This window comes from Myxocyprinus asiaticus, chromosome 16 (assembly GCF_019703515.2).
Source record: "Myxocyprinus asiaticus isolate MX2 ecotype Aquarium Trade chromosome 16, UBuf_Myxa_2, whole genome shotgun sequence".
NCBI classification, from domain to species: Eukaryota; Metazoa; Chordata; class Actinopteri; order Cypriniformes; family Catostomidae; genus Myxocyprinus; species Myxocyprinus asiaticus.
This window is the reverse complement of record NC_059359.1, coordinates 23,305,111-23,332,406: the sequence shown is the minus strand read 5'-3', so window position 1 is coordinate 23,332,406 and position 27,296 is coordinate 23,305,111. Positions and strand designations below refer to the sequence as shown.

General features: G+C 39.5%; 1 protein-coding gene across 2 annotated transcripts; it reads left to right on the top strand.

Annotated features, from left to right (window-relative positions):
* The first annotated feature begins 41 nt into the window (after positions 1-41).
* Positions 42-27,224, top strand: LOC127454117 (protein virilizer homolog). Of its 2 annotated transcripts, XM_051721089.1 has the most exons (23): positions 42-125; positions 2,084-2,196; positions 2,878-2,964; positions 3,138-3,186; positions 5,199-5,361; positions 5,459-5,578; positions 8,928-9,158; positions 9,716-10,919; positions 11,518-12,042; positions 12,343-12,497; positions 12,613-12,695; positions 13,010-13,103; positions 14,095-14,639; positions 14,866-15,101; positions 19,134-19,613; positions 20,758-20,890; positions 20,970-21,086; positions 21,207-21,367; positions 21,513-21,609; positions 22,308-22,474; positions 22,597-22,943; positions 23,039-23,182; positions 26,240-27,224. In XM_051721089.1, exons 1-23 carry the CDS (start codon positions 63-65, stop codon positions 26,425-26,427), a joined length of 5,502 nt encoding a protein of 1,833 aa, XP_051577049.1. In that variant the 5' UTR covers positions 42-62; the 3' UTR covers positions 26,428-27,224. The 2 variants fall into 2 exon arrangements, with proteins under 2 accessions (XP_051577049.1, XP_051577050.1); XM_051721090.1 differs by lacking the exons at positions 19,134-19,613; positions 20,758-20,890; positions 20,970-21,086; ... (4 more) ...; positions 23,039-23,182; positions 26,240-27,224 and adding an exon at positions 16,095-17,272.
* Positions 27,225-27,296: the final 72 nt, after the last annotated feature.

The window sequence follows — 27,296 nt, the reverse complement described above, 5'->3', positions numbered from 1 at the left end:
ATCGACACACTTCATCTCCGGAAGTATTTCATGTACCGGAAGACCTTATGTGATCAAGAAAGATGGCGGGGGAAACAGCAATGGAGCTCCTTTTTTTAGATACGTTCAAGCATCAAAGTGCAGAGGTAAACTTGCAGAGTTTTCCATTCTTCTTTCATGTATTATTACTGCACGTTGCAGCAACTATAATGTCCGACATATTTTAAAACTGTTTTCGCGCGGTTCGTAAAGATTCTTTTGTACCGCACTGAGCGAAGTAAACAGCTTGCTAATTAATCATGATTTCATACACATTCATCGTAGTTTTCATATATTTATACCTCAGACTCTCCATTTATCATAACTACAGCATCCCGGTATAGATCCGGCTATAGTTTATGGCAGAGCAAGTTTAACATTATTATACAAAATGTACGTAAGAAAGAAAGCTCATGATTATATTGGTTTAGCTGCATATGTGTAGCTGTTATCAATAGGCAGTATGTACCGTTATATGCTAATGATTTGACTTTTGGAGCATATGTTTTGAAAACAATAATATGCACATATATTGGTGCTTGATCAGTAGACTTTGGAACACTTCAAGTGCTCAGATGAGTTCATGTGCATGTTTATCCTGACTGAAAGCAGCTGGCTGTCATGTAAACAAGCATGTGCATGTAAACACAGAGTCCTTAGGGGTTTACAATGATAGCCGGGGGTTAAAGTTTGGGCATTCATATTTTAGTTTTGTTTGTATAGTTTAGCTGAAATTTAGTGCCATCTCTTTGTTGACCAGGTGCTTTTTTCTTCTTCTTTTTTTTCTTCCTGTTTTTGGACTGTGGTTGATTCAGGGAATGTTTCGATTGTTTTCTGTATCGTATGATTGTTTGCCAGTACAATGTTGCACTGTTGAGAATATGGAAGGCAGATTTAAGATTATATGATTATATCATGTACTACAACAAATCTCCTTTCTCAATTTGGATGTTTGATGTTGTGCTGTTCCTGATCACTCGCCTGTGATTTATTTGTTTTGAGCCTGACCGATCATTTGTCATCATATCGTCCAAATAGTGAAAACCCTCTAATTATAACTTAATGTTGTGCATTATACCTAAATGCATTACATTTACTGGTATAATTCTGCATACCCCAACTAATGAGATAACAGCCTCATATGCTTTTAGCTCAGTTTCATGGGGTTACTGTATAAAGCTAGCTTTAATTTCCTAATTCATTACTTGGCATGGATACAAATATTCTTACAGTTACAGTATACTCCCTCCACAATTTTAGCATCTTTACAGATCCAAAGAGTATGACCACAGAGTAAAAACATTGTTGACCTGTTTATAATTTATATAAACACACTTTGAATCTCACATACACAAAACAAATTAACATTAAAAATCAAACATCAGGAATATTGCATCTTCTGTTTTAAATTGTAATGTCAGATTATTAACCGATAATTATTTAAACTAGAACAGAGTACCCTAACAGATATAAGTCTTAAATTCATTGTTGTGTTGTATTAAAGGTCTTAGGTTGAGGTGAAATTTTGGTCATGTGTTTTTTTTTTTATAAACATAAACCTGAATGTGGGAACCTCTACAAATGCAACCTCTTCTCACTCCAGTGTTCTACACAGTATCCTGTTTAGAAAGACTGGAAAAAGATCTCTTGTTTTGGTTGGGTGTGTGTACGTGGTAGGTTAGTGCTTTGTATTGTTGCACTCATTTGCCGCCACACAGGTGTATTCCAACAGCTCTGTAGGAACAGGTTAGACAAGCCTGTTCTCCTATCACAGTTTGTTAGGGAAAGAGTGTCCTGCATTCACTGTACTGCCAATTTTAGATTCGATACACAAGTTCAGAGAATGCTTTTGTTTTCCCGAATTCCTTGAACCTTTGGAATCTTAATTCCAAGACCTTTAACGGTTGAATAAGCCTGAGTGTTTTTCTGGTAGGCTACTTAAGGGTGTGTGTGTGTGTGTGTGTGTGTGTGAGTTTTCTGTCCTGTTCATCAGTCTATACTTGATAATATTTATCCTCATCTTAATAAGCCTCTTAAAATTCTTCTGGGTCTGTCCTCTTACAAGTTGACCAATGTGGATGTTGTGCGGTTTCCATATGGTGTCTTGATCACAGAAGTGCGGGTCATTCCCCCTGGCATCAAAGCACACAGCAACCTTCCCGACAGCAGAGCGTTTGGGTGAGAACACACACATACACACAGCATCTTATCTTAAGGTACACCAAGCAGTCAGTTGAGATTTAAAAATCATCCAGTTGAGATATAATCCTCTACATATGTGCTAGTTAGGCTGTTTGTCTTTGCCATCCACTCTGCATAAAAGTGTACAAAGGTATTTTAACTAGACATATTGTGACAAATAACAGTGCTTCTACCATGTTTACAGTTTTAAAGTGTGTGCAACGTGCCCTAGCGGTTCTATAGTACACAATAGGATGCAAGTACATGAGTAATACTGTTGCATCCAGAGATGAAATGGCTGGAGGACATTGAGGAATTTGGAAAAGGTTTCTGTGGCCCCTATTGTTCTTTCTTAAAAACAGACCTACCACACCCCCTATTCTCTGACCACTCTTAGCTTTTCCCATGATCTCATCCTTCATCTGTGTTGTCTCCAGACCTGTTAAAAGAACAATGAGAGAAAAGGAAATGTTTGTTTTTATAGCCTAGATTATTAGAGCTTATTATCTCTTTTAAATGATCACGTTGCATGTGATTTAAGTGAGAATAAATCAAGGGAAAAGTGCTGAAATTGAGGGATTTGTTAAATAATGTCACTGATATGTGAGATGTTGATGGTAAATGGGGGTTTCTGGTTTGGGTTTGACAGTTACAATGCCCCTTCCTGTATATCTGCAGGGAGACGGCACCTCACGCATTCCAGTTGGACCTGTTCTTCAATAATGTCTCCAAACCCAACGCCCCAGTGTTTGACAGGCTGGGCAGGTACTACATATACTTATATATACATACACACACATTATATACACACACCTATGTTTGGCAAACTCTACAAGAAATACAGTGCACTTTTTTGGTAATTGCATACTTGATAAGTTGGATAAATTCTTGTACTCTGATTGTTGAAATCACTGATGTCCATGTTAATTTCGCACTAGCCTCGAGTATGATGAGAACAAATCAATCATCTTCAGACCCAATGGGAAGGTAAGAGACTCACTTCATTACAGCCCAGCATCATATTCACATGTTATATAACGTGTTAGAAATTAATCTCACTCATACGTATATCATCTTGGTTTCTCAAAAATCTGCTGACAGCAGCTTTATCTGCTATGTGCATACTTGAAGCATTTTTACTAATCCACAATATATTTTTACATGCCTCTCTAATGACTAAATCTGTCAGTTCCTGTCCCCATGTGGTTTGTAGGCAAATTAGCCTTCATTTGTATTTTAAACTGAGCGAGTCGTCTTGCTCCTCCCCTCTAGATTTTCAGAAGGGCTCTGAGCTACTTGGATCAAGTAATTGGGTAGTTGACACAAACTTGTCTTTTAATTATTCAACATCGAGCTTTTAGGTTAGAATTTATATTAATGTATGAGGGAAAGTGTATATTTTAGGTGCTGTAACTGGTCACTATTTCATTTCCATTTTTAATCAACTTTTAGCTTTTTTTGCAGTTCACTTTGATAGTCCTGTGGTGTGACAAATGCATTTTGAAAAGTACAAATATGTAATGTAGCCTCTTAATTAACCCTTGAAGCTTGGATGGGCCACCAAACAATAGTGATCAAAATAATGATAACTACAGTCTTGACCAATACAAAATAGGTATTGTTTTAAAGCTTAGAAGCTGTACTTTACAATGCATGTAGGCATTATGACCAAAACTGAACAAGTGCTTTGAAATTTGAAGACGAATCAGAAGGGTTCCGTTTTGATAATTTATTAATAATTTTGCACTGCACATTTTATTGTAATCGGAAAAACATCAAACTGATCAATAGCCATGTGTCATATGTAGTTGGAAAGCTCTCAAAGCGTAGAATACAACCAGCCTTGTTTTACTCACAGACAAAAATATAGCGAGAAATAACTTGCTTATATGCCGCAACTTTACAAAAAATAAGCGGAAACATAAAATATCACATACCATTACTTACTAAACGAGCCCACGCACAACGTAAACAGATGCATAGATCATTAGATAATCCACACTAAGCACAGTGTGCACACAGCTTTCCTGGATCAGATGTCTTCATTGGAAATGATGCAGTATGTTGTCCAGCATTATGCAATGCTAAACCAATTATGATTATGATTTCTGCAACCAGAGGTGGAAGTCTTCCAAATACTGGCAGAGAGAATCGTTCACTCTAATTATATATGGCCACCAGGAAAGGGGCCAAGTACATGACACATACTCAATGATGCCTCAAATGACACAGAATTTAACTGAACAAGATCTGGTTACTCATGCCTTCATGGTTTGGAGAGAGAGCATACCTTTAGTCATTGTTGTATTTGCATGTGTAATTAGTTCTTTATGTAAAATGATTATGTTTTATTTGTTTGAAGAGGTTTTGGACACTTGGAGATGTTTTTGGATGATAGGATACATTATTTTTTGTCATTCTATAAATTTAGATTGCTTTGTCTTATCAACACAAAATGTTTCTCAGTTACAGGTGACATGATTTGGAACAAAACAAAAGGTTGTCGGAGCTACCTTATTTACACCCTGAGATATATTATGTCAAATCAGAAAGATAAGAAAGAAGATTAATTTTTGGCTCAAGTTTCATTAAAAAAATTTGAAAGTTTTTCTTTAAAATGATACCAAACACTTGACCCTCCTTGTTTTTTTGTTTTGTTTTTTGTTAGGTTATAACCCTTTAATTTTGGGTATGCCACTGAAACAGGAAATCTTTAAAAACACCCTCAGAGCTTAAAGGGTTAATATTAGTTCATAAAAACTGCATGTATAGTAAATAGACAAGATTTAAAATGGTTTTGCATAAAGTATAGCATGTCACATTGCTGTCATTGCATAATGTAATGTCAACTTCCCATTTGTTACTCTTCTAATAGCTTTTGATTTTTAGATTAATTTTATTATATATACTTTTCATTATAGTTTATTATTATATTATATAATAAGCTGTGTATTTTATAAAACAACACTTGGGTCAATTTAGTCTGTTTATTGTTGAAGGTAAACACAGATGGTTTAGTTCTTCGTGGATGGTACACATGCCTGACATTGGCAGTGTACGGCACAGCTGATCGTCCCCACAGCCATGAGCTGGATTCTCCGCCCCCTCCTCCACCTCCTCCCCAACAGCAGCAGCCGGGGTCCAAGAGGATCATCAAGCATGGTCAGCACAAACATTTTACAAACAGTAAACTTACTGTTCTCTGCCATTCTTCATGATGTGTAAAATGAAACGTGAGTGTGTGTAAATTTATTCTTAGAGTGGGACAATGAAGAGCAATACAACGGCAGCCCACCCAGACCGCAGCCCAGAGGGCCACGGACACCACCAGGACCTCCACCTCCAGACGACGATGATGAGGAAGCTCTTCCTGCACCTGGTCAGTGTGTGTTTGTGTGGCCAAGAAAGTTAATGTACATATACAGTAGTGTTTAAGAGAGTCAATGTTGAAAATATTAAATTTAAAATTGAAATTAAACATAAAGTTATAGGATTTTGAAAAACTTAAAATAAAGAAATCATATGTTGTAAAATCAATAAAAAATATTTAAGATTCTGCATTATTTCTAGGTCACTAATCAGTAGGCATTTTCCACTCCTTTGGACAAAAGGTCTGATTTTTTGGCATCCATTGAAGCACACAAGCATGGATAATATGGATCATTAGGATCTGCACAAACGTGTGCCATCCATGCCAGCTCAAGTACATGCTGTCATTAAAGCAAATGTTGGGCATATTAAATACTAAGAAATTCATGTAATTTTTTTTATTCAACTTTTCACTCTGATTGCTGATAATATCATTTGTAATTTAAAAAGCTAGATTTAAAAAAATGCTAAGTAGAAGTATTTTCACAAGTGGACTTTTATAACTCACTGTATATTAATTTGCATCTTGTAACAATATTCTAGGGCCAGATTCACGAAATGTTCTTAAGAATAATTTTGTTTAACTTGCATTTTCTTTTTAATTACTAACTTTAGAAAAAAGTAACAATTTCAATTCCTGAATTTTATTTTTTTTTTAAACTTGAAAATGTTTTTCTTAAAAATTGTCGTAAATAACATTTTAAAGTTAAGATAAAAATAACGGTTTTCTTAAAGGGGACCTATTATGCAAAATTCACTTTTACATGGTGTTTGAACATAAATGTGAGTCGGCAGTGTGTGTACACAACCACCGTACAATGTTAAAAGTCCATCCACTCCTCTTTCTTATATTTCTATTAATCAAAAACAGTGTCTCCAAAATGATCGGTTTTTGTTTCTGCTCTGAAGTGACGTCACTTTAGAGCAGGCCTCGCCCACGACTTGTGACGGACTCCACCCTATTAACATAGATCCTCCCCTGAGTGATCTACACACAGTCCGCCATTTTTTTCCACGCTGGAGCAGCTACAGTGAGAAGAATAATGTCTCAACTCCGTAAGTGTCATAAGTGTTCCGTTGTTGGCTGTATAAGTGAACATAAGAGTCTTTATGTACTCCCGGCATCAGAGCCACTGAAGACGCAGTGGACAAGTTTTGTTTTTGAAGAAAATGTGCCCCAAAACATACCAAAATTCGTTTCTTTGTTTAAGTCATTTTACACCGGACTGCTTTGTGAATGAGGATCAATATTGTGAAGGTTGCACGGGAAAGGACGAGTCGGGAAGCTCAGACACCGTCAAAGTAAGGCTTTTATTTTCTGCCCTCTGCACAGCCTGTACACTCTCTCTAGTGTTTTCCTGGGTTCACTCAGATAGCTTCACCAATAACAAAAACTCTCCATAAACATAAACTTCTTGAAAGACATGCAGCTTTTTGACATTCAGGACACACGCCAACACTGGACTGATGTGTCGTTCTCTCTCTCCTTCTGACGGTGGCGTGGCTGTTTATATGCCGCTCTCCCCAGCTCACTGGAATTAGAGACAGGTGTTAGACATAATTTAGCTCAGGTGTAAGCGCCCTTACAGCTTTCTCTCTCTCCAGACGGGCACTCGACTACGCCCCCGCTGCCACAAATATAAAGCAGGATTTTCCAAAAAATTTATTCTCAAGCATGGATCAGTACCAACTGTTCGTGTTCCAGCTTTAGTATCGCACTTTATATTTTGTGAATGTTTGCAAATCGCCTTTCCGAATGTGCTTGTTAGCTGATTCCACGGCTATTGCAGCTAAAGTTGCCATTGTCTCTGATTGTATTCACGGAGAACAGAGCTATGTCGTTATTTTTATGCTTACTGTCTGTATAATAATAGGGGGCGGGGAGCAGCAGCTCATTTGCATTTAAAGAGACACACACGAAAACAGCGTGTTTTGATTCCACCCAAAAAGAGGCATTTACAACATGGTATAATAAATGATCCGTGGGGTATTTTGAGCTGAAACTTTCTGGGGACACCTGAGACTTATATTACATCTTGTAAAAAGGGCAATAATAGGTCTCCTTTAAATCCCAAAAGGTAAGATGTTTAATAAATTTAACTGGGCTGTTTCAAATTTGATGCCATCTATCATGATGAAAGTGTCGGAAGTTGCAATGGGCTGTTAATTTGGAAATGTGATTTTAGACCAAAACTTTTTTTTAGCTTTCAAACCATGTAAATGTTATCTCGAAATTCAAACAATAAATGTTGTTTTGAAGCTTCTTAATGTGGTGACCAATCATGCTAGCCAATTCAAATGGATTTGCTGTATAGTGCTCTCTCTCCGTGATCTTTAGAGTCCAAATAAACTTAATAATTATATCATTAGAAAGCTGAGACTGTCCTCTGCCACCCTTTCCCATGCCCGCCTCTTACTTTCCGACATATAATTATCAAACTTCCCAAGGAGAACTTTTTTCCTTGTAGTAATTTCCTCAATGAGAACCTCCAGCTCTTGTCTACTACAGTTTTTGTTTCTTTTCTTTTCCTGCATGTAAAATTAAAAGTTGTAAAATGGTTACCAGCAAGAAAATTCTCCTATGATGGTTAATGTTGTTAAACTAAACACATCTCAGGCACCTTATTTAAAAAAAATAAATAAATAAAATGATCCCGAGGTGCTTGCTACTTTTTTTTTTCTCCCCAATTTGGCATGCCCAATTCTCACTACTTAATAGGTCCTTGTGGTGGCGCGGTTACTCACCTCAATCCGGGTGGTGGAGGACAAGTCTCAGTTGCCTCCGCTTCTGAGACAGTCAATCCACACATCTTATCACGTGGCTCTTTGTGCATGACACCGCAGAGACTCACAGCATGTGGAGGCTCATGCTGCTTTCCGCGATCTGTGCACAACTTACCACGCGCCCCATTGAGAGCGACGACCACTTATCGCAACCACGAGGAGGTTACCCCATGTGACTCTGCCCTCCCTAGCAACCGGTCCAATTTGGTTGCTTAGGAGACCTGGCTGGTGTCACTCAGCACGCCCTGGATTCGAACTTGCGACTCCAGGGGTGGTAGTCAGTGTCGGTACTCGCTGAGCTACCCAGGCCCCCTGAGGTGCTTGGTTGATAGACAGGCAACCTCATGAGCAGGTTAGTATAATCAGACAGTGTCAAAGCCTGTAATTTTGTTCTTAAGAGAGAAAAAAAAAAAAAGACATTCTTAAGACATTGTTTGAGAACTTCTTAAGAATTTTTCAAGAATTGGACTTGGAACATTCTTACAAACATCTTATAATTTATTCTAAGGCCCCTGGTCTTTTTACTGGTAAAAAGCACTGGTGACCACTTAACCTCTGTGTTCTTTGTGGTGTAGGTCCAGTAAAGGAGGAGCACACAGAACAGCGTTGTGATTACCTGGAGCCCGTCTCACCTGAGCGAGTATCCCTTCCTGCTGAAGAGACCTACTCCGACGCAGAGCAGGAGGAGGATGAGGGCCCTGCTGGTGATGAAGACGATGACGATGCACCGTCAGTGGGAAGTCAGGGGGAGGAAGATGATGAGGAAGAAGAAGAGGCTGATGAGATGGAGGATGAAGATGGAGAAGGTAAAGTATCAGAATGCATGGGGGGATCATCCGATGGGTGTGTGTTTTGTGTGTCTTAAGCTGCTATCATATTAACCCTGTTGTAAGTATTGATTTGCCAATATAATGCTAATATGTAATTTATAATAGAAATTGAGATGTACACTTAAATGCTGAAAGTATTTTATTTTTAAACAATATTTACTTGAAAATATTTGAAAAGAGAAATTGTGTACTATGCATTGACCAGGCTGTTGGTAGAATTTGTAACTGACACAAGGGAGAGTTAATGCTTCTGTTAATGGGCCAAGCAGATAAATTAGTTTTCATTAGTTGTAAGTGTGGATTGTGTCTGTCTCTGTAGACTTCTGTGTCGTTCACAAAGACCAAAACAGTCAGCTCATACTCAGGTTTACTGTGATGTCTAGCTCAATGAGAAAAATTTCAACAAAGTTTTATTGAGATAAAGATTGAACTTCCTAGGTTTGGTGACTCAGTGGAAACAAAGTGTAACAGATGTTCTGTTTTCTGTTTGTGCTCTGGAACTGCAATTAGTGTGATCTTGTTACTGTCTATAGGTGATGATGGCTATGAGCAGATCTCCAGTGATGAAGAGGATTTGGAAAGTGGGGCTTTCAAGCTGCCTGCCTTTGACCTGGACTACACAGCTGAGGACCTTGCCTCATTACCAACAGTTCAGTATGATCCATATGAACGTGAACTCCGACCCCTCCAGCACTTCACCCCGCCACACATCACACGCTATGAGGCAGAACTAAAACGCCTCAAAACGGTAGACATCCAGGACTCTACCTCTCCATGGGCGGAGTCTGCATCAAAACTATCAGAACTGTTAGAGGCCTGGGAGGAGGGGCAGGGGGCGGAGCGAGGGGCAGGTTGGATAACGGCATTAGAGGAAATTCCTGCCTTGCTTGTTAAAGGGATGAGCTTTATGTCTATTAAAGACCCTGATGGGCAGAGAGAAAAGTTAAAACGGTTAGTCGAGTGGAGTTGTGAAGCACTTAGTTTAGACTCTGCTCTGGCACAGCCCATAGCTCTGAACCTTCGCCAGCTCAAAGCAGGATGCAAACTGGCCTCTGCCCTGGCCGACTGTGGTGCCCAGCCTGTGCAGGATCTGCTAGAGAAAGGGATTGTTGCAAGTCTGATGGGCTTGCTGTTTGCAGAACACATTTCATCCACTCTGAAACTCAATGTGCTGCGTTCCCTTGACAGCATCATCAGTGAGCCTCAGGGCATCGAGACCCTGCTTAGAGACTGTCACCATGACAATGAAGAAACGAGTGGATACCAGCGTCTGCTGGATCTGTTTCTGTTGGACCAAACCGTACGTGTTGCTACGGCAGGCGCAGCCATTTTACAAAAGGGACATTTTTATGAGGTTTTGACTGACCTGCAGAGGACAGCAAGCGTTTGGGCTGAACTGCATCCTGCAGTAGGAGAGGTGGGTGAAAGAGAAGGATGTGAGAGCGAGAGAGAAGGGGGAGAGAGAGACAGAAAAATCACAGAGAGGGAAGGAGATGAGAGAGAGCGGGAAACCCAGGAGGCAGAGCGGGAAAGCCCAATGGACATCGATACTCTGTTGGAATCGGCCTCTTTGTCAGAGGGTGACATGGAGAGACTGCAGGGTCTTTTAGAGGAACTGCTCCATCTGCTGGAGACAGCACCTCACTGTATGGTACAGCCACCGGGGAAAGCATTTCCCACCAGTGCACGCATCACAGGGCCTCCAGAACGAGATGATCCCTACCCAACACTGTACAGGTCAGCACCACATGGCTGTAAAACTGATATATCTTGTTTATCTTTGATTATCATAAAAGCTCTTTTGACAAATATTAGTGGTGCTTGCTGTGGACTACTTTGCATACTCATACTTTGTTCTAAACTCCTAACTCTAGAGGTATCATTTCTAAGGCAGTCAGACTCAAAAGGGTAAATTCCATTACACTGAAGTAGGGACCAGAGAAATACATAGGAAAATCATATCTTAATGTTTTTAGTGAACGCAAAAGGGCCAAATATAGAGCTCTGAGGCACTCCATAGTCAGTGTTAGTTAAAATATCTGTATCTTTCTAAACATTGAAGGAGGGACCCGAGCCATATGTAGGGACCAGAATATCATTAGCCACGTTTACAGAATCGGGCCAGTGCGAGCCAGGCCCTGGCATGCTTTAGCACGCCCTCATTTGGCCCGATAGTGGAAACGCAGCTATTTATACTTAGGGGCGGGGACATAACTTGAATTCATGGGGCTCAGTCCCCATACAATCAGCAGTGAAAAAGACACATCTTGTGGGCTCCCCTAAACATAGGATCTGGGACAATATTTGCAGTTGATTATTAATTTATTTTTTACAGATACATGCATGCATGTCACTTTCTGGAATCCTTGGCAGTTGTTCTGTCGTATCCGGCTACATGTGCCCATATTGGAGTCCTGCAGTCTGTCAGAGAACTGATGTGCTTCTTGTCACAGTCCCAGCAGGGTCTCCTCTTCCTCCTCAGCAAGCATGAACCTACCAACCTGCTGCTTCGTCTTCTCACTCCCTTAACTCACCTGTCCCCGCCCTCTCACCTGGTTCCACTCACACCCCTTTTAGAGGGCGAGGGTGAAGATGCTCCGACAGGTGGAGAGGGGTCGATGGAGGATGGCTTTTGGGTGTGGCTTATGCAAACTTTACATGCACTACAGGGTGTAGCTGAGCTCAATGGGGCAGAGCTTGAAGATGGTGATAATCCAGATGTTTTGGCAACACTTCATGGCCTATATGTTATTAGCTTTAGCAGCACAGGCCGAAATGCTGTAACACATGCATTTAGCTTGGGTAATAACCTCAGCTGTTTGGTCAACCTGCTGGAGTTCCACGCCAAAGAGGGCCAAGAGTAAGAACATACCAATACACCTGTCATACATATAACATCAAGATGTACCAGAGCACAGACTGGCCATTCTAATTACACATAAAATGTAGAAAATTACAAAAAATAAAAAGGAAGTATGTTGTTTTAAATTTGCACTAAATGAAAATTGACACCATATTGTAATGTTGTTCTTAAACATAAAGGGGCCAAATACAAAGCTCTGAGGCACTTCATAGACAGTGCTTATTAAAGACTATTATTAAAGTGTTATTGTTCTTACATATCTTGTTTTCTGATTATTCCTCCCTCTTTTACTATAAGGGAGGGCAAAGCAAGGAAGTCTGTAACATATAACTATGCCTGCATGCTTATACTGCTCGTGGTTCAAACATCAGGTGATCTGCGGATGATGGAGCATTATACCACTCCACTTCTAAGTATTTGCAATGCTGATGAAAACAATGCTAAGCTTCAGGGTGAGTCTGCTTCTCAAAGTCTGTGATTTGTTACTTAGCAAACCATAAAAAACATTCTATCATATTTATAAACGTAACTGTGTTCACAATCACATCTTCAAAAAATGTATTTCAGAGCTGTCTAAGTGGTTGGAGCCTCTTGAAAAATTTAATTTTGATATCAGTGGCATCCCTACACTTATTGACTACATTAAACAGGTGAGTTTAACTCCACCCCAGAACCTCCAGAGCACTTTTCTTCAGTTAATGGGAGGGGAATGAGTTATTGTAGTATGTATTACAGTATGTAGAGTATTGCTTTGTGAACCCTGAATGTTAGACATTGACCAAGACATTGAAATACTGATTGTCTTTCCAGATTTCATCATAAGACCTCAGCCTGATGCTCGCTTGCAGTTATCTAGAAAAAACAAACACAAGATTTTCAGAAGATTATGTCATACCAGGACAAAAACCCTTATGTGTGTCATATATGGTATAGAATGTCTAACTTTTGTTGTTTCTTCCATCAGAATCTGGAGAACTTGATGACAGCTGATGGGGTGGGTCTTGTATCTTCTCTCAGAGTGTTGTGCCACATTGCCTGTCCTCCACCTACTGTGCCAGGTACATGCACGAACACACTGTGGCCCTGTAACTTTCTCACCAAAGACAATGTGACTTTTTCTTTTTTTTTTTTTTTTTTTTTTTTTTTATAAAAAACAAATGGTCCTTATGAAAGAATACAATAGGGGTCGCAAGACTAGTAGGTAAGTTCTGCCACTAGTTGACGCACTGGGCATGTCGTGGATCATATTACTTCATTTGGGCTTGTTCTATACACAGTGACATCAGAAGGAAAATTCCTGTCTGAAAACTGTCCCAGTGTAACTGTGTGTCATTAATAATGAAATATCACATGAGCAAGAGTGCAGTCATCACCGTATATCAGCGACTCTTAGCTGTGATCGGCAGTAATGCAGAAGTTGTTAGTTTAACTCTATTTCTCAGCTCTAGTGTAGCAGTAATATGAGCAATCATGGACAAGCCAAAAACACAAGCGGGGTGATACAAACAGTAAAGCATCCCAGTGCTGATCCTTTATTAGCACTCCTAGATCGCCAATCAGATTCAATTGTTGTATAACATTTAATTTAACATTTGTATAACTTTGTAAAATAATCTGTAATTGCCAAGTATATTTAATTATGCAAAAGTAAAAAATAAAATAAATAAAGTGAACCCAAAGCAATTTAAATATCGATTCCGATATCTAAGATATATTAGATCAAATAAACTAAGTCTGACTAATTTGGAGTGTTCAAATACAAGCCAAAATTCTTGTGAACCAATCAGAAACTAATCAAGTGTTGCCCAGAGGCAGACAGAAACTATAAGCACTGTTCACAACAATGCAAACAGCATGAAATTGTCAATGCAGTGTTGTAAACAGCAGAGACCACTAAAGCCACACAGCATATGGTGAGTTATTTACATGACCCACTGACTAGTTGACAACTTTTCTGAACATCTAGTTGATTATTTAAAATGAGTAGTCATGCAAATCCTAGAATAAAAATATTACCTTGGGTCCTGACACGACTCATTGTGTGTGCAGGTCAGCAGAAAGACTTGAAGTGGAACCAGGCAATAATTGCCCTCTTTAGTGCTGAAGGAATGGACACTTTTATTAAAGTCCTCCAGAAGCTTACATCACTGCTGCTGCTGCCATGGCGACTACATGGGCCGATGGGCCCCACGGCACAGCGACTCATGATGCTGTCAGTGGCCTCCTGCTCACTGAGACTCATTCGAGCCATGTTAACAGAGCTGCTGTGCGGGGGAACCTGCGAGTTCCGTGACGTGCGTGTGCCCTCCGTCTGTGTCACCCTTCACAAGATTCTCTGCTCCACCCCTTCAACCGGGCGCTTGGATGCGGAGGAGCTACGTATCCAGGGAGACGTGACAGAGATTTTGTTAACATTGACACATGCGGTTAGCAAGCAAGAGACTGGTTCAGAGGAGACCGTGGCAGGAAACAGCTGGTCTCTGATGCTGAAGGAAGTGCTGAACTCCATACTGGCTGCTCCAGAGAACATCTACAGCAGCCTCAGTCTGCTCTCTGAACTGCTGCCTCTACCTCTGCCCATGCAGACCACACAGGTACTGAACCCACATAAACATGCATAAGCAACAAATGATTCCACCCACTGATCTTTATTGTGCACAACAAAACCTATTGTTAAGAGTATGATCTGACCCTTGAATCTGATACTTTTCTGTGACATCTTGTACTATTGCTTAAATATACTTGAACCCCTAAATTATAAAGCCATAAAGTAGTGCAATCTTCTCTCTACATCTCTCATTCTCTCCCTCTCTCTCACAGGCACTTTCTGTGCAAGACATTGGGGTTGCAATGAACACAAGAAAGTTGTGGAGCGTGCACTTACACGCTCAGGCCCGAGTGTTACAGGAAGTGCTGAGGTGTGCGTGTGTGAGCAGCTGTCCACCGCTCCTGTCCATGCTCCGCCGGGTGTGTGTGCAGCTCTGTGATCTCGCTGCACCCACTGCAACCCTGGTGATGAGAACACTGCTGGAGCAGCTGCAGGAGGAGATGCAACAGTAAGATACACACTCACACGCGCAATTACAATCGGAGTACAAAGCTCCTACATTACAGATAATTTAGCATGAATAAGTTATCTTCAGTTATCTAATTGAATTGCTTTCATTCAATTTTAATGTAAAATTAACTCATGAATAAATCATGGAAATTTCTATTGTGAATATACATTTTTCTAGTTACCCTGTGCTCTAAAATATTTCATCACCTAAATATAACTCTTGTTTAGAGCTTATGTAGAGTAGAACTTGCTTGCAAGCCATAGTGATTTTTGATTTGTGAGCAAATCCTTATTTTGAGTAGGTTCTTTTCAGTTAATTTGTCAAATTGGTTCACAAAAAGTCTGAATTATTTATTAGCGAAGCAATCTGAATGATTTTTCAAAATCGGTTGCCAGAAATCACAAACTGCCAGAAATCACAAACTACTGAAAAAATCATGGAATTTTTATTGGTCAAAAAGGGTGAGAACCTTGAATGTACTTATTTTATTTAGACCTTATTTTGTAGTAAATGTGCCCAACGAGTGTTTTGAATCCATATAGAACTGGGTATTGGCCATACCTGGGTTAAAAATATACTGTGCTTGTAATTGTTAAGATCCTTTTCCAATTCTATCATTTTAGAGAATTTAAAAAATCTTCTTTGAAATTGTGTTCCCAGTAATAAACCTCAAATTTAGAATTGTATATAAATAATGTGTTGTATTATAAATATGACATTATTTAAATGTTAGTAAAGATCTTTAACAAATTTTGTATAAACAAATTGTAATATTTTGTCACCTTTTACTGCTACTGTGGGTAAGCATGTACAAGCTAAACTATTCAGGTTTGATTTTTAGCCCATTTTCTATGCAGATTTGCTCCAGGATGTACAGGTTCTCCAAATGATGCTTGTGCACTGTTATTAAAATAATGCCACTGGTATATATATATATATATATACACAGATCAGCCACAACATTAAAACCACCTACCTAATATTGTGTAGGTCCCCCTCGTGCTGCCAAAACAGCTCTGACCTGTCGAGGCATGGACTCAACAAGACCTCTGAAGGTGTCCTGTGGTATCTGGCACCAACTTGTTAGCAGCAGATCCTTTAAGTCCTGTAAGTTTCGAGGCGGGGCATCCATGGATTGAACTTGTTGGTCCAGCACATCCCATAGATGCTCAATCGGATTGAGATTGGAATTGGAATTTGGAGGCCAAGTCAACACCTTGAACTATTTGTCATGTTCCTTAAACCATTCCTGAACAATTTTTGCAGTGTGGCAGGGTGCATTGTCCTGCTGAAAGAGGCCACTGCCATCGGGGAATACCATTGCCATGAAGGGGTGTAAGTGGTCTGCAACAATCTTTAGGTAGGTGGTACGTGTGAAAGTAACATCCACGTGAATGCCAGGACTCAAGGTTTCCCAGCAGAACATTGCCCAGATCATCGCACTGCCTCCGCCAGCCTGCCATCTCTGGCCTGCCATCTCTGGCCTGCCATCTCTTCCTCAGGTAAACGACACAAACGCACCCAGCCGTCCACTTGATCTAAAAGAAAACATGATTCATCAGACCAGGCCACCTTCTTCCATTGCTCCATGGTCCAGTTCTGACACTCACGTGCCCATTGTAGGCACTTTCGGCGGTGGACAGGGGTCAGCATGGGCACTCTGACCGGTCTGCGGCTACGCAGCCCAATACGCAACAAGCTACAATGCTTTCTGTGTTCTGACACCTTTCTATCATGGCCAGCATTAAGTTTTTCAGCAATTTTTGCTACAGTAGTTCTTCTGTGGGATCGGACCAGACAGCTAGCCTTCGCTCCCCACGCGCATCATTGAGCCTTGGGCGCCCATGACCCTTTCGCCGGTTCACCTGTTGTCCTTCCTTGGACCACTTTTGGTAGGTACTAACCACTGCATACCGGGAACACCCCACAAGACCTGCCATTTTGGAGATGCTCTGACTCGTCTAACCATCACAATTTGGCCCTTGTCAAAGTCGCTCAGATCCTTACGCTTGTCCATTGTTCCTGCTTTCAACACATGAAATTCAAGAACTGACAGTTCATGGCTGCCTAATATATCCCACCCCTTGACAGGTGCCATTGTAACCAGATAATAAATCTGTCAGTGGTTTTAATGTTATGGCTGATCAGTATGTGTGTGTGTGTGTGTGTGTGTGTGTATGTATATATATATATATATATATATATATATATATATATATATATGTATATATATATATATGTATATATATATGTATGTATTCCTCTGTATTCCTCTGTGACCAAAACCCTTCATCTGGTGAATATATAGGCTACAAAAAGCTTAATTTGGTGAATATTTAAATATAGTGCATTGTAACGGTGCCAAGACTGTCACCATCACTGTTTATGTACTAATTCACGATTATTTATGCAAAATGTTATTAAAAAAGACACAAGACAATTGACGAGATCGCTGATGATTTGATGAATGGTGAGGTACTGCTGGGGTCGGCAACCTTGCAGTATATATTTTATATATATGAGTAATGTCATATTAAGTTGTATCATATTGCTTAATTTATATAGTTTTTTTTAAGTGGGTGAAAAGGAAAAACTGTAGGTAAGTAACTTACGAAATCCATGGTTATGACCATTTCAAAAGCTAAGCTGTACTGAACAAATGTCTCAGTGTAATCCTTAAATACTAAGTAATACTACTCAGTTTTACTCACATAAAACCACAACATCCACTACGTCACCAAAATCCACTACACAGATGATTAGATCCACTATGTCATTGCGCTGCAGTCTGCAGCGAGGACCCTCTCGACACCATGGCTGTTTGTGGCCATTTTTGACTGCAAACAGTACAAGTGTAACTTTTTTTTTTTATTAAGAAATGTTACAATTTCTTCTTCCCTGAAGTAATAACAATTAAATGAACTTCTTTTAAGATTCTATGCTATTAAGATCTTAGTTACCTGTAAATTTTTTCATATGCAAATAAGCAAATTTATGGTAACTTCACCTCAGTAAAAACCTACACTTCTATAACTTGAAACATTAAGAAAATATTAGAATGTGTACCAGATTGTGTCAGCACAGCCATTAACAAGACATTTTTTAAATGACACTCCATGTCAAAAACATTGCTGACCTACAATGTACTGTATATAAATTACTGCTCATACAGTATTTATTAGCCCATATGACAATGTTCACTTTATAGTTTTTCTATTGTAATACATTGTAGATGATTGTAAGAGTGCATGTTTTGTTTCCCTTGTGTGTTTGTGTGAGTTGGAAGCACAGAGTTCCAGGTGTATTTCAGGCTTGTTTATAATAAAACGTCCCGCATTATGCACCAAATCTTATTTTTAATTTTAATTTTTTCATTTTGGTTGCACGATAGATAAACATGCATCTCGGAGTTTACTGATTTTGGACTTCTGCAGCATCAATGTCTGTTCCAATCAAATTAAGGGAAGACAAAAACAATTTTAAAATTCAATAAATCGATTTTAAAAACTATCGGCAGATTAAGCGTTTATCAGTCTTTTCCACCACCTTAAATATTGGTATTGCAAAAATCCGCTATCGGTCGACCTCTAGTTCTTAATTGGATTGATAATGGGCCATTGTTGGACATTCACTTTGTCTTTGTTTTATTTTATTGAGGAGCTCTGATCTTGATTTGGTCTTTTTTTGTGGTTCATTGTCCAGTTGAAAGATGAACTTACTCCTAACCCTTAATTGTTTAATGGAGTGCAACAGGTTCCCTTTTGTTTGCACCTTTCATTCTTCCCTCTTTTTAAAATGAATCCCTGCTCCTGCCACAATTAAATTTTTTTCTTTTAAGAATATTTTTAAACATGAATTGATGTCACAAAATAATTGAGTTTCAGTTCTTAGAAATGGAAATGATCACAAAAATAAGTAATTTTACAAATTTAGGAATTGTAATACAGTAAAAATGTGTGTATGTGTGTGTGTATATATATATATATATATCAAACAGTTTAAATTACAGACTGTGTTTTGTGTGTTTAGAGAGGCAGCTGGCTCACGCTTGATAAGGCTACTAGCCCTTCTTGACCTGCTGGCATCTCAACGCGCTTGCAAGACGGCCATGCTGGCTCTGTTGGGCGGATTGACACGCAGTGAAGTGCGTAGTGATGGGAAAGTGGAGGAAAAACTTTCAGACCTTCTTCCTTTGCTGTTGGCCATGATTGTCCTACCAGCAAATGCCGGCCTATCAGCACAGCAGAATGCTGAATTGACAGCTTCCATTATTCAGTCACTATGTGATCAGGATGTGTCGCTGGTCGTGAGCGGCTCAGGAGAGGCGTCTGTATCTGAGTTAGAGCAGCTGGCCAATGCATTGCCGACCAGAGACATGCTGACGTGTATATGTGATGGAATGTTGGAAGTGTTGGGAAATACACACAGTACCTACACACTCCAGCTGTCATGTCTTCGAACCATGATGTTCCTCACAGAGCACAACTATGGGCTCTATCACCTGAAAAGGTATGACAATAACTATGTTTACATGGACACCAGAAAGCGGCTTATTGTGAGAAAGTGGCGTATTGCGAGAAAGCAGCGTTCCTGTTTACATGCACTGTATAAGCAGCATATTCTTTACTCCCGTATACATGCGGATCGGTCAGTTAGCAGCTTTCTCCACAGGAATGTTATTTTCCCATGACGCTTGTGTAAATAACAAGCATGGTATCCTAAGAAGACTTTGCTATTTTTTCCCCAGTGCTTCAGTTTATTTCCAGATATTCCAGAGTTGTTGCTGTGTTTGTTTCCTTAACATTCTATCACGACCTATAGTGAAATTACGCTGCAATAGTGGGGTTTGCCTCTTACGTAAAACTCCCAATGTACCAGAGCATATATGCGTACGAAAGTCAATATTTTACATTGGTGTGTATATAAATGGGCATAGATTATAGTGGATGTGCTTTTCCTACTTTTCTCCCAGAAATGCTAAATTCTTTCTGTTTTTGGACTCCATCCTATGACGTTTGTTCACGCACATGCACACTCCTCCAAAACCTTTTAGAATGCCGCTTGTGTGTTTACATGGCCACATTAAGCTGCATTCTCTTTAGGAAACCTTAATCCCTTAAACGGCATAAGGAAATCCATGTTCTTGTTTACATGATGTTTCAGAACGCCGCTTAATGCAAAAACTCTGGAATAAACCGCTTTGTGCATGTAAGTGTGGTCAATGTTTTGAGTAATTTGAAAATGTGTTTTATATGTGGTATACATGAAATGGCTTGATGAGCATAGTTTTATATCATGTGTTGATGTACTTTCCAGACAAGAAGTTTGGGCAGGGCATATCAAAGGGCTTGTCCCTTTAAAAAAAAACAAAAAAAAACAACATAATTTGCTACTTGCTAATGTAAGGTTGCAGGGGGAGGGACATTCTCATTCTGGGCAAAATCTGTGGAGTGCAGCATGAGTCATCAATATTTTTTGTGAAAGACTAAATTTTAAATATGTATATTTGCAAAAAGTTAGTCTCGTCAACTTTTAGGTGTACACTAGGATATAGTAGGCTTCAAAGCTAATAGACAAGAACTAAAAGCCTCAAAACTCCAGTTTTCATTTCATGGGATCGTTAACGTGTAGTGTTTTTGTATTTGTGTTGCAGCTCTCTGAACAAACACAGCTCGTCCATTTCCTCTCTGATCCACAGGGAAACCACATCCTTTAACAAAGAATCAGCAGAGCTTCTTTCAGCCCTGTTTGACTTTTTGAGACAGATCCTTAACACTGAAACTATGGTAGGCCTACAAAGGAATGTGTTTACATTTATTTGTGCTTGTATGTATGTGCTTATTTATATTATTTATGCCATAACAGGATGAAGACATAGACAGTCGCTCATTGTTTCTTAGTGTGAGTGACATGAAACAGCTGCTGCAGTGGAAGGAGGAATCAGGGGAACATCCATTACCTGATTTGGAGAAACATATAATGGTATAAATGGCAGAGATACTTGAGTTGTATATCACAACTGAGCTCTGACCTGTTGGCTACATGAAAGGAGACACTCATATTAACCTTTTCTCATGATGTATTGTTGTCCTATGTGTATAGGAGCTCTGTAAAGAGGACGAGTCTTTGGAGACTCTGCTCGAGAATGTGGCTGGACTGCGACAGATTATAGAAAGTTCTGGAGATGCACCCACTAATGCAGAGCCTGAAACTGAGCCCACTCTGCCTCCACCAGAGCCACTCCAGACACAGTTCAACCACAGGTAACACAGGAGGAGAGTAACTGTGTGTTACATTTAGTGAACTAGAGGTCATGTACATGAAAATGTATAGCTGCTTTTATATTTTACAAAGGGGTCCTTGGCATTAAAAATTTTGAATAATGTCTCTTTCTGGTTCTGTCTTCAGAACGGTTTATGTTCTCTCTGATGTCTTGGACGAGCAGTTGAAGGCTCTGTGGTTTTCTCCATTTCAGTCAGAGGAGTTGGAGACAGAAGTAGACATGGTGAGTTACTTGATGTGTTTGCAGGAATAACAATATATTTATCTATTTGTATCTGTGAACAAATTTGAAAAGCTAAACACAGCTGCTGGCCTGTGGAAGATTTTAAGGTTAACATTTTTTGTACATTTTAGAATCAAGATTTTTATAGTTGATTTTTTTTATTTGTACACTCAAACATTTCATAGATTACTGTTTTTTTTTGTTTTTTTTTTTTGTGAAAAAAAAATCTCCCCAATTTGGAATGCCCAATTCCCAATGCACTCTAAATCCTCGTGGTGGTGTAGTGACTCGCCTCAATCTGGGTGGCAGAGAACGAATCTCAGTTGCCTCCGTGTCTGAGACTGTCAATCCGCACATCTTATCACGTGGCTTGTCGAGCGCGTTAACGCGGAGACATAGCGCATGTGGAGGCTTCACGCCATCCACCGCGGCATCCACGCACAACTCACCACGCACCCCACCGAGAGCGAACCACATTATAGCAACCACGAGGAGGTTACCCCATGTGACACTACCATCCCTAGCAACCGAGCCAATTTGGATGCTTAGGAAACCTGGCTGGAGTCACTCAGCACGCCCTGGGATTCGAACTCGTGAACTCCAGGGATGGTAGTCAGCGTCTTTACTCACTGAGCTACCCAGGCCACTGTTCGTTTTTAATGGTTGATGTGTGAACGTTGCAAACTTATGTGTTGCAGGTGAAAGTAGACCTAGTTGCACTGGCCCAGCAGTGTTGTCCAGACTTGGACCTGAAGGCAGAGTTAGAACGATCGTTCCTCAGTGAACCTGATTCCCCAGGGCACAGCAAACCAACCAAAGGCTTCAGATTGGGCAAGCACAAACATGAGACCTTCATCACATCCAGGTACACAAGCATATGTATTGTCTATGTGGAACTACTGATCCACTGCAGTTTTACTCTGACACATCAATCTTGACTTGTATAAATTGTCTTTATAGCTACAAATCAAGTGTCTTTGTTTGCAGTGGGAAGTCAGATTATGTGGAGCCTGCAAAACGAGCTCATATCATGGCAGCCCCTCGAGGTCGGGGTCGTGGTGGGTTTGGCCAGCTCTGTCGGCCACATGACATTTTCCGACAGCGCAAGCAGAACACCAGTCGTCCTCCTTCCATGCATGTGGACGATTTTCTTGCTGCAGAGTTTACGGACGTGGGTCCGCCCACTGGTCTGGCCCTGGCCAAACGCCTACCGAAAGGAGGAGGAGCCAAGCCACCAACTAGAGGCTTATTCACTGGAGGAACCAGAGGGAGGGGCTTCCAAAGCCACACCCGCTTCTTTACGCCACCAGCTCCCAAAAATGTTCTCCTTGCTGGTACAGGCACATATTTGTTGTGACATGCACATATTATTCCTTTTATACATGGCTGATGAAAGCAGTGACGTAATTAAAAATGATTCATGTTTAAGGTAACTATCCTCGCCGTGAGGGTGGCCGTGGCTCCGCCTGGAGCACTCCAGTAACAGCCGTCACTCACAGAGGGACTTACAGTGAACCTCGCGGAGGACAAAGCAACTTCGCACGCCCGTTACCCTCCAGACAACCACCCGCAGGTAAGTCCACACACACTTGTTAAAATTAAATTCTAGACAATAACTGCATAAACCGATAAATACTTTATACACCAATGTATTCTCAGGGTGCGTCTCATCTCGCTCCATGTGTTGTGAATCATTATTGTGAATACGAATTTGGGCACTGGCAAGGGTGTTCAGCCACTGAACATTGGGACACTTGTGACTCAGTTACCTGCAACATGATTACGAGGTTGCACATTTAAAGGAATATTCCGGGTTCAATACAAGTTAAGCTCAGTCGACAACATTTGTGGCATAATATTGATTACCACAAAAATAATAAATATGTGTTACAGTTAGACACTTACAATGGAAGTAAATGGGGCCAATTTGTTAAAATACTCACAATTTCAATAGGACATAAACAATATGAGTGTTAACATGATTTTAGTGTGATAAAATCACTTACTAACCTTTTCTGTGTAAAGTTTAGCCAATTTTACAACTACGCTGCTAAGATGATGTAATGTCAACAAATCTTAAAACGACTGTTAAATTGATGATTTAAACAACTTTACAGCTCAAATAATGCAGAAGTTTTAACAGAGGAATTAATGCAAGTGCTTTTATAAAATAATAAGCTTCACACTTCTGCCTTTAAACCCTCCAAAAAATGGCTCCATTCACTTCCATTGTAAGTGTCTCACTGTAACCTTGATTTTTTTTTTTTTTTTTTTTTAAAGAAATGGATGGACAGGTCAAAATTATTTTTGTGGTAATCAACATTATGCCACACATGCTGTCGATTGAGCTTAACTTGTATTGAACCCAGAATATTCCTTTAAACGCAACTGGGTTTTAACCACAATACAATGGAGTGTATTTTTTATCTTTAGCTAACAACTCTAAAATTTTAAAGTTTGATTCCCTTTTATGCACATTATGGAGCAAAGATAATTACAAACAAAATCTCTTTTATAGAGAAAATATAGCTTTGACTTTATTATTTTACACTTGCGCTTGTCTTCTAATGACTTGAGAGACTTCAGAAACCTGACAACATTTCCATAAGTAAATATAGTGAGCAATGATGCTCCCTTTTTTTACGGTGCATTGTGATTATAGGAATTTTTAGGTAGTGAACATTTTAGTGCATTGGAACGATTTTGCAAATGGGACAGTCCTAGAAATGGCTGACTCCCTGGTCAGTGCCCATACCACTGAACTAGGGAGCTGACTGAGACTCACGCTTAGTATTTTGCTTCTTTCTTAGTGCTCTCTACATCTTGTCCTGCTTCCTTTTGTCTTCTACTGTATCTTCTCTGGGTCTCTAGGTCTCTTCCTAGAACCAGTCAGAAAATGCAGTCTACTGACTTGTCAGAATTAGATGAAGTCATGTTTTTAAATAAAAATCTGAATTCATGGTTTTGCCTGTCTTTTGCTCACTGAATTTCCATGATACATCCTGGATAATATATATTAAAAAAATTATATATATATTTGATTTGGATCAGATTTGCTAATTAATCGGTAACACTTTACAGTACGGTTCCATTTGTTAACATGAACTAGCAATGAACAATACTTTTACAACATTTATTAATCTTTGTTAATGTTCATTTCAACATGTACTAATACATATTTAAAATCAAAAGTTGTGTTTGTTAGCCTTAGTTAATGCACTATGAACTAACAATGAACAGTTTAATTTTTACTAACATTTTTTTTATGATTAACATTTGTATTTATTAAAACACAGAAAAACAAAACATAATTATAAATACACAAAATCAATTTTTAACACCCACTACCACCCCTCCTCCTCCCCAACCCCACCCCAAACCTCAACAAACATCCCTGTGGTCTTAGATGTACACATATAAAAGAATACAAAAACAAAACCAAACAACTAAAAGAGGAAAAAAGAGAATAATAATAATAATAATTAAAAAAATACATATATATATATATACAAATATAAAAATCACACACACTGACAATTACCCCTCTCTCTCCACTATTCCACCCGAGAACCCTCCAAGAATGCTAAATATCCACCCCATTTTCTTACAAACAAATCCGGATTCCCTAGTCTTCTATAAGACCCCTCTTCTAAGGCTGCCACTCTCCCCATCTCCGAGCACCACTCCTGAAACAGGGGTGCTCCAACCAACTTCCAACCCCTCAAAATCACCTGCCTGGCGACCATAACACAGGTTAGGACCCAATCCTCTATATGTTTATTCTCCACATTGATTTCTGCCCCATCTCCCAAAATACAGAGTCTGGGGCAAAACTAAACCTGAGTGCCCAAGACATCACATACAAAATTCTGAATTCGTAATCAAAACCCTTGGATCTTAACGCACTCCCAAAAAACATGGGTTATATCTCCATCCTCCGATTGGCATCGCCAGCAGGTAGGTGTGTCTTTAAGACCAAGCCTATACAATCTAGAGGGGGTCCAATAGAATCTATGTAAAATCTTGAACTGAATAAAGCGAACCCTTGCATCTCTAGATACAGACTTGACATTTTTTAGAATCCTAGCCCACACTCCCTCCTCAAATACTAAGTTTAAATCTTTCTCCCATAATCTCTTCAGAGAAGCTGAAGCTCCGTCCCCCAGACTCTGAATTATAATTTTTACTAACATTAAAAAACATTAATAAATGCTGTAAATAATACATTTATACCTATTGTTTTGTATCTGTGAACCGTTTTACCATTTCAATGAAAGAAACTAGTTCTCCTAACTCAGGAGAATGATTCGCTTACAGATCTTACATCACTATAGCTTACAATTGTGAGCAGCTTTTACTCTACACAATAACTAGCTGATGAAATATTTTAGAGCTCAGCATAACTACAAAAATCTGAATTGACTTAAGAAATTTCCATGACTTTTCCAAGAGTTTAAGATTTTATACATTTTCAAAACTTTTTCAGGCCCAGAAAACTGAATTTTTAAAATAACATTTCCAGGTTTTCCATGACCTTGGAAAGAAGGCCTCTGTATTTAGTGAAATGTTTCAAATAATTATTTAGCTGCAGCTCTGTTTAATTACTGACCACTCTCTCCTAACTCTTTAGGTGCATACCGATTGGCTCCTCGAGACAGAGCCACCAGAGGTAGAGGTACTGGTCTGTCCTGGCTGAGTGGTGGTGGAGTTAATGTGGGAGGAGGTGGAGTTGGTGGCGGTGGACGTGGTCAAGGGAAGTTCAGCAGTGGAGGGAGTGGAGGTGGGCGGGGCCGACATGTCCGCTCATTCACTCGCTAGATGCTGTTATGAGCAAAACAAACTCAGCCATTAGGCTCTAAAGGACCAATCAGGATGTGGATTTGCTTGATCTGTTGCAACCATTGGCTGACATTGTGTATGTCATTGTCAAGTTTTGTGTTTTTCTCTCATTTTTTTTTATTTTTATTTTTTACTTAAAATATGATTAAATACTTGAGTTTATGTTTGAGTGTATTTTTTATATAAAAAGCCACAGTGTAACTTGTGTTTTGAGAAAACAATTTTAATATCAACATAATAGAGAATGGACACTGCAAAATGCCTCTGTTTTGTTCTTGCAAATGTTGACATGTCTCAAACTCTAAAACAAAATTCAATTAATATACTCACTTTGGATTGTTCAAATGTAACATACGTCAAACTCTTTTCCTACACAATTTGGTTCATCCATAATGCACCTAGCCCTCCTCATTGGACTTCGCGCAGAGAAGCTACAATAATAGGGTTTTTTAAAGGTGCTCTCAGCTATTTTTTGCTCATGTTGTGCTGGCTGATATGACAGACACCTAGCAGCATGGATGCAGCATCAAGCAAGAGTTACCAATGCCATTGCAGAAACGCAATATCCTCAGTTAGCCATGATTAATTTATTCCATGAGCAAAACTGTCCAATATCAGGGGTATAAAAAGTGAGATCAAGTGAGCAGTATTCAGCTCAAAACGGTCTCTCAACTGGACAGCCCACATAAAATAAAACCGCTTTTACAAGCCTACTGCAATGACTGGAGTCCTCATCTCATGTCAACTTAACATTATTAAACATATTTTTGTCAAAAGTAAAAGTACCCTTCATTTCTTTAGGGGTAAATCTTTTTTCAATGAGGAAAAAATTCTGTTTGCACCTTTAA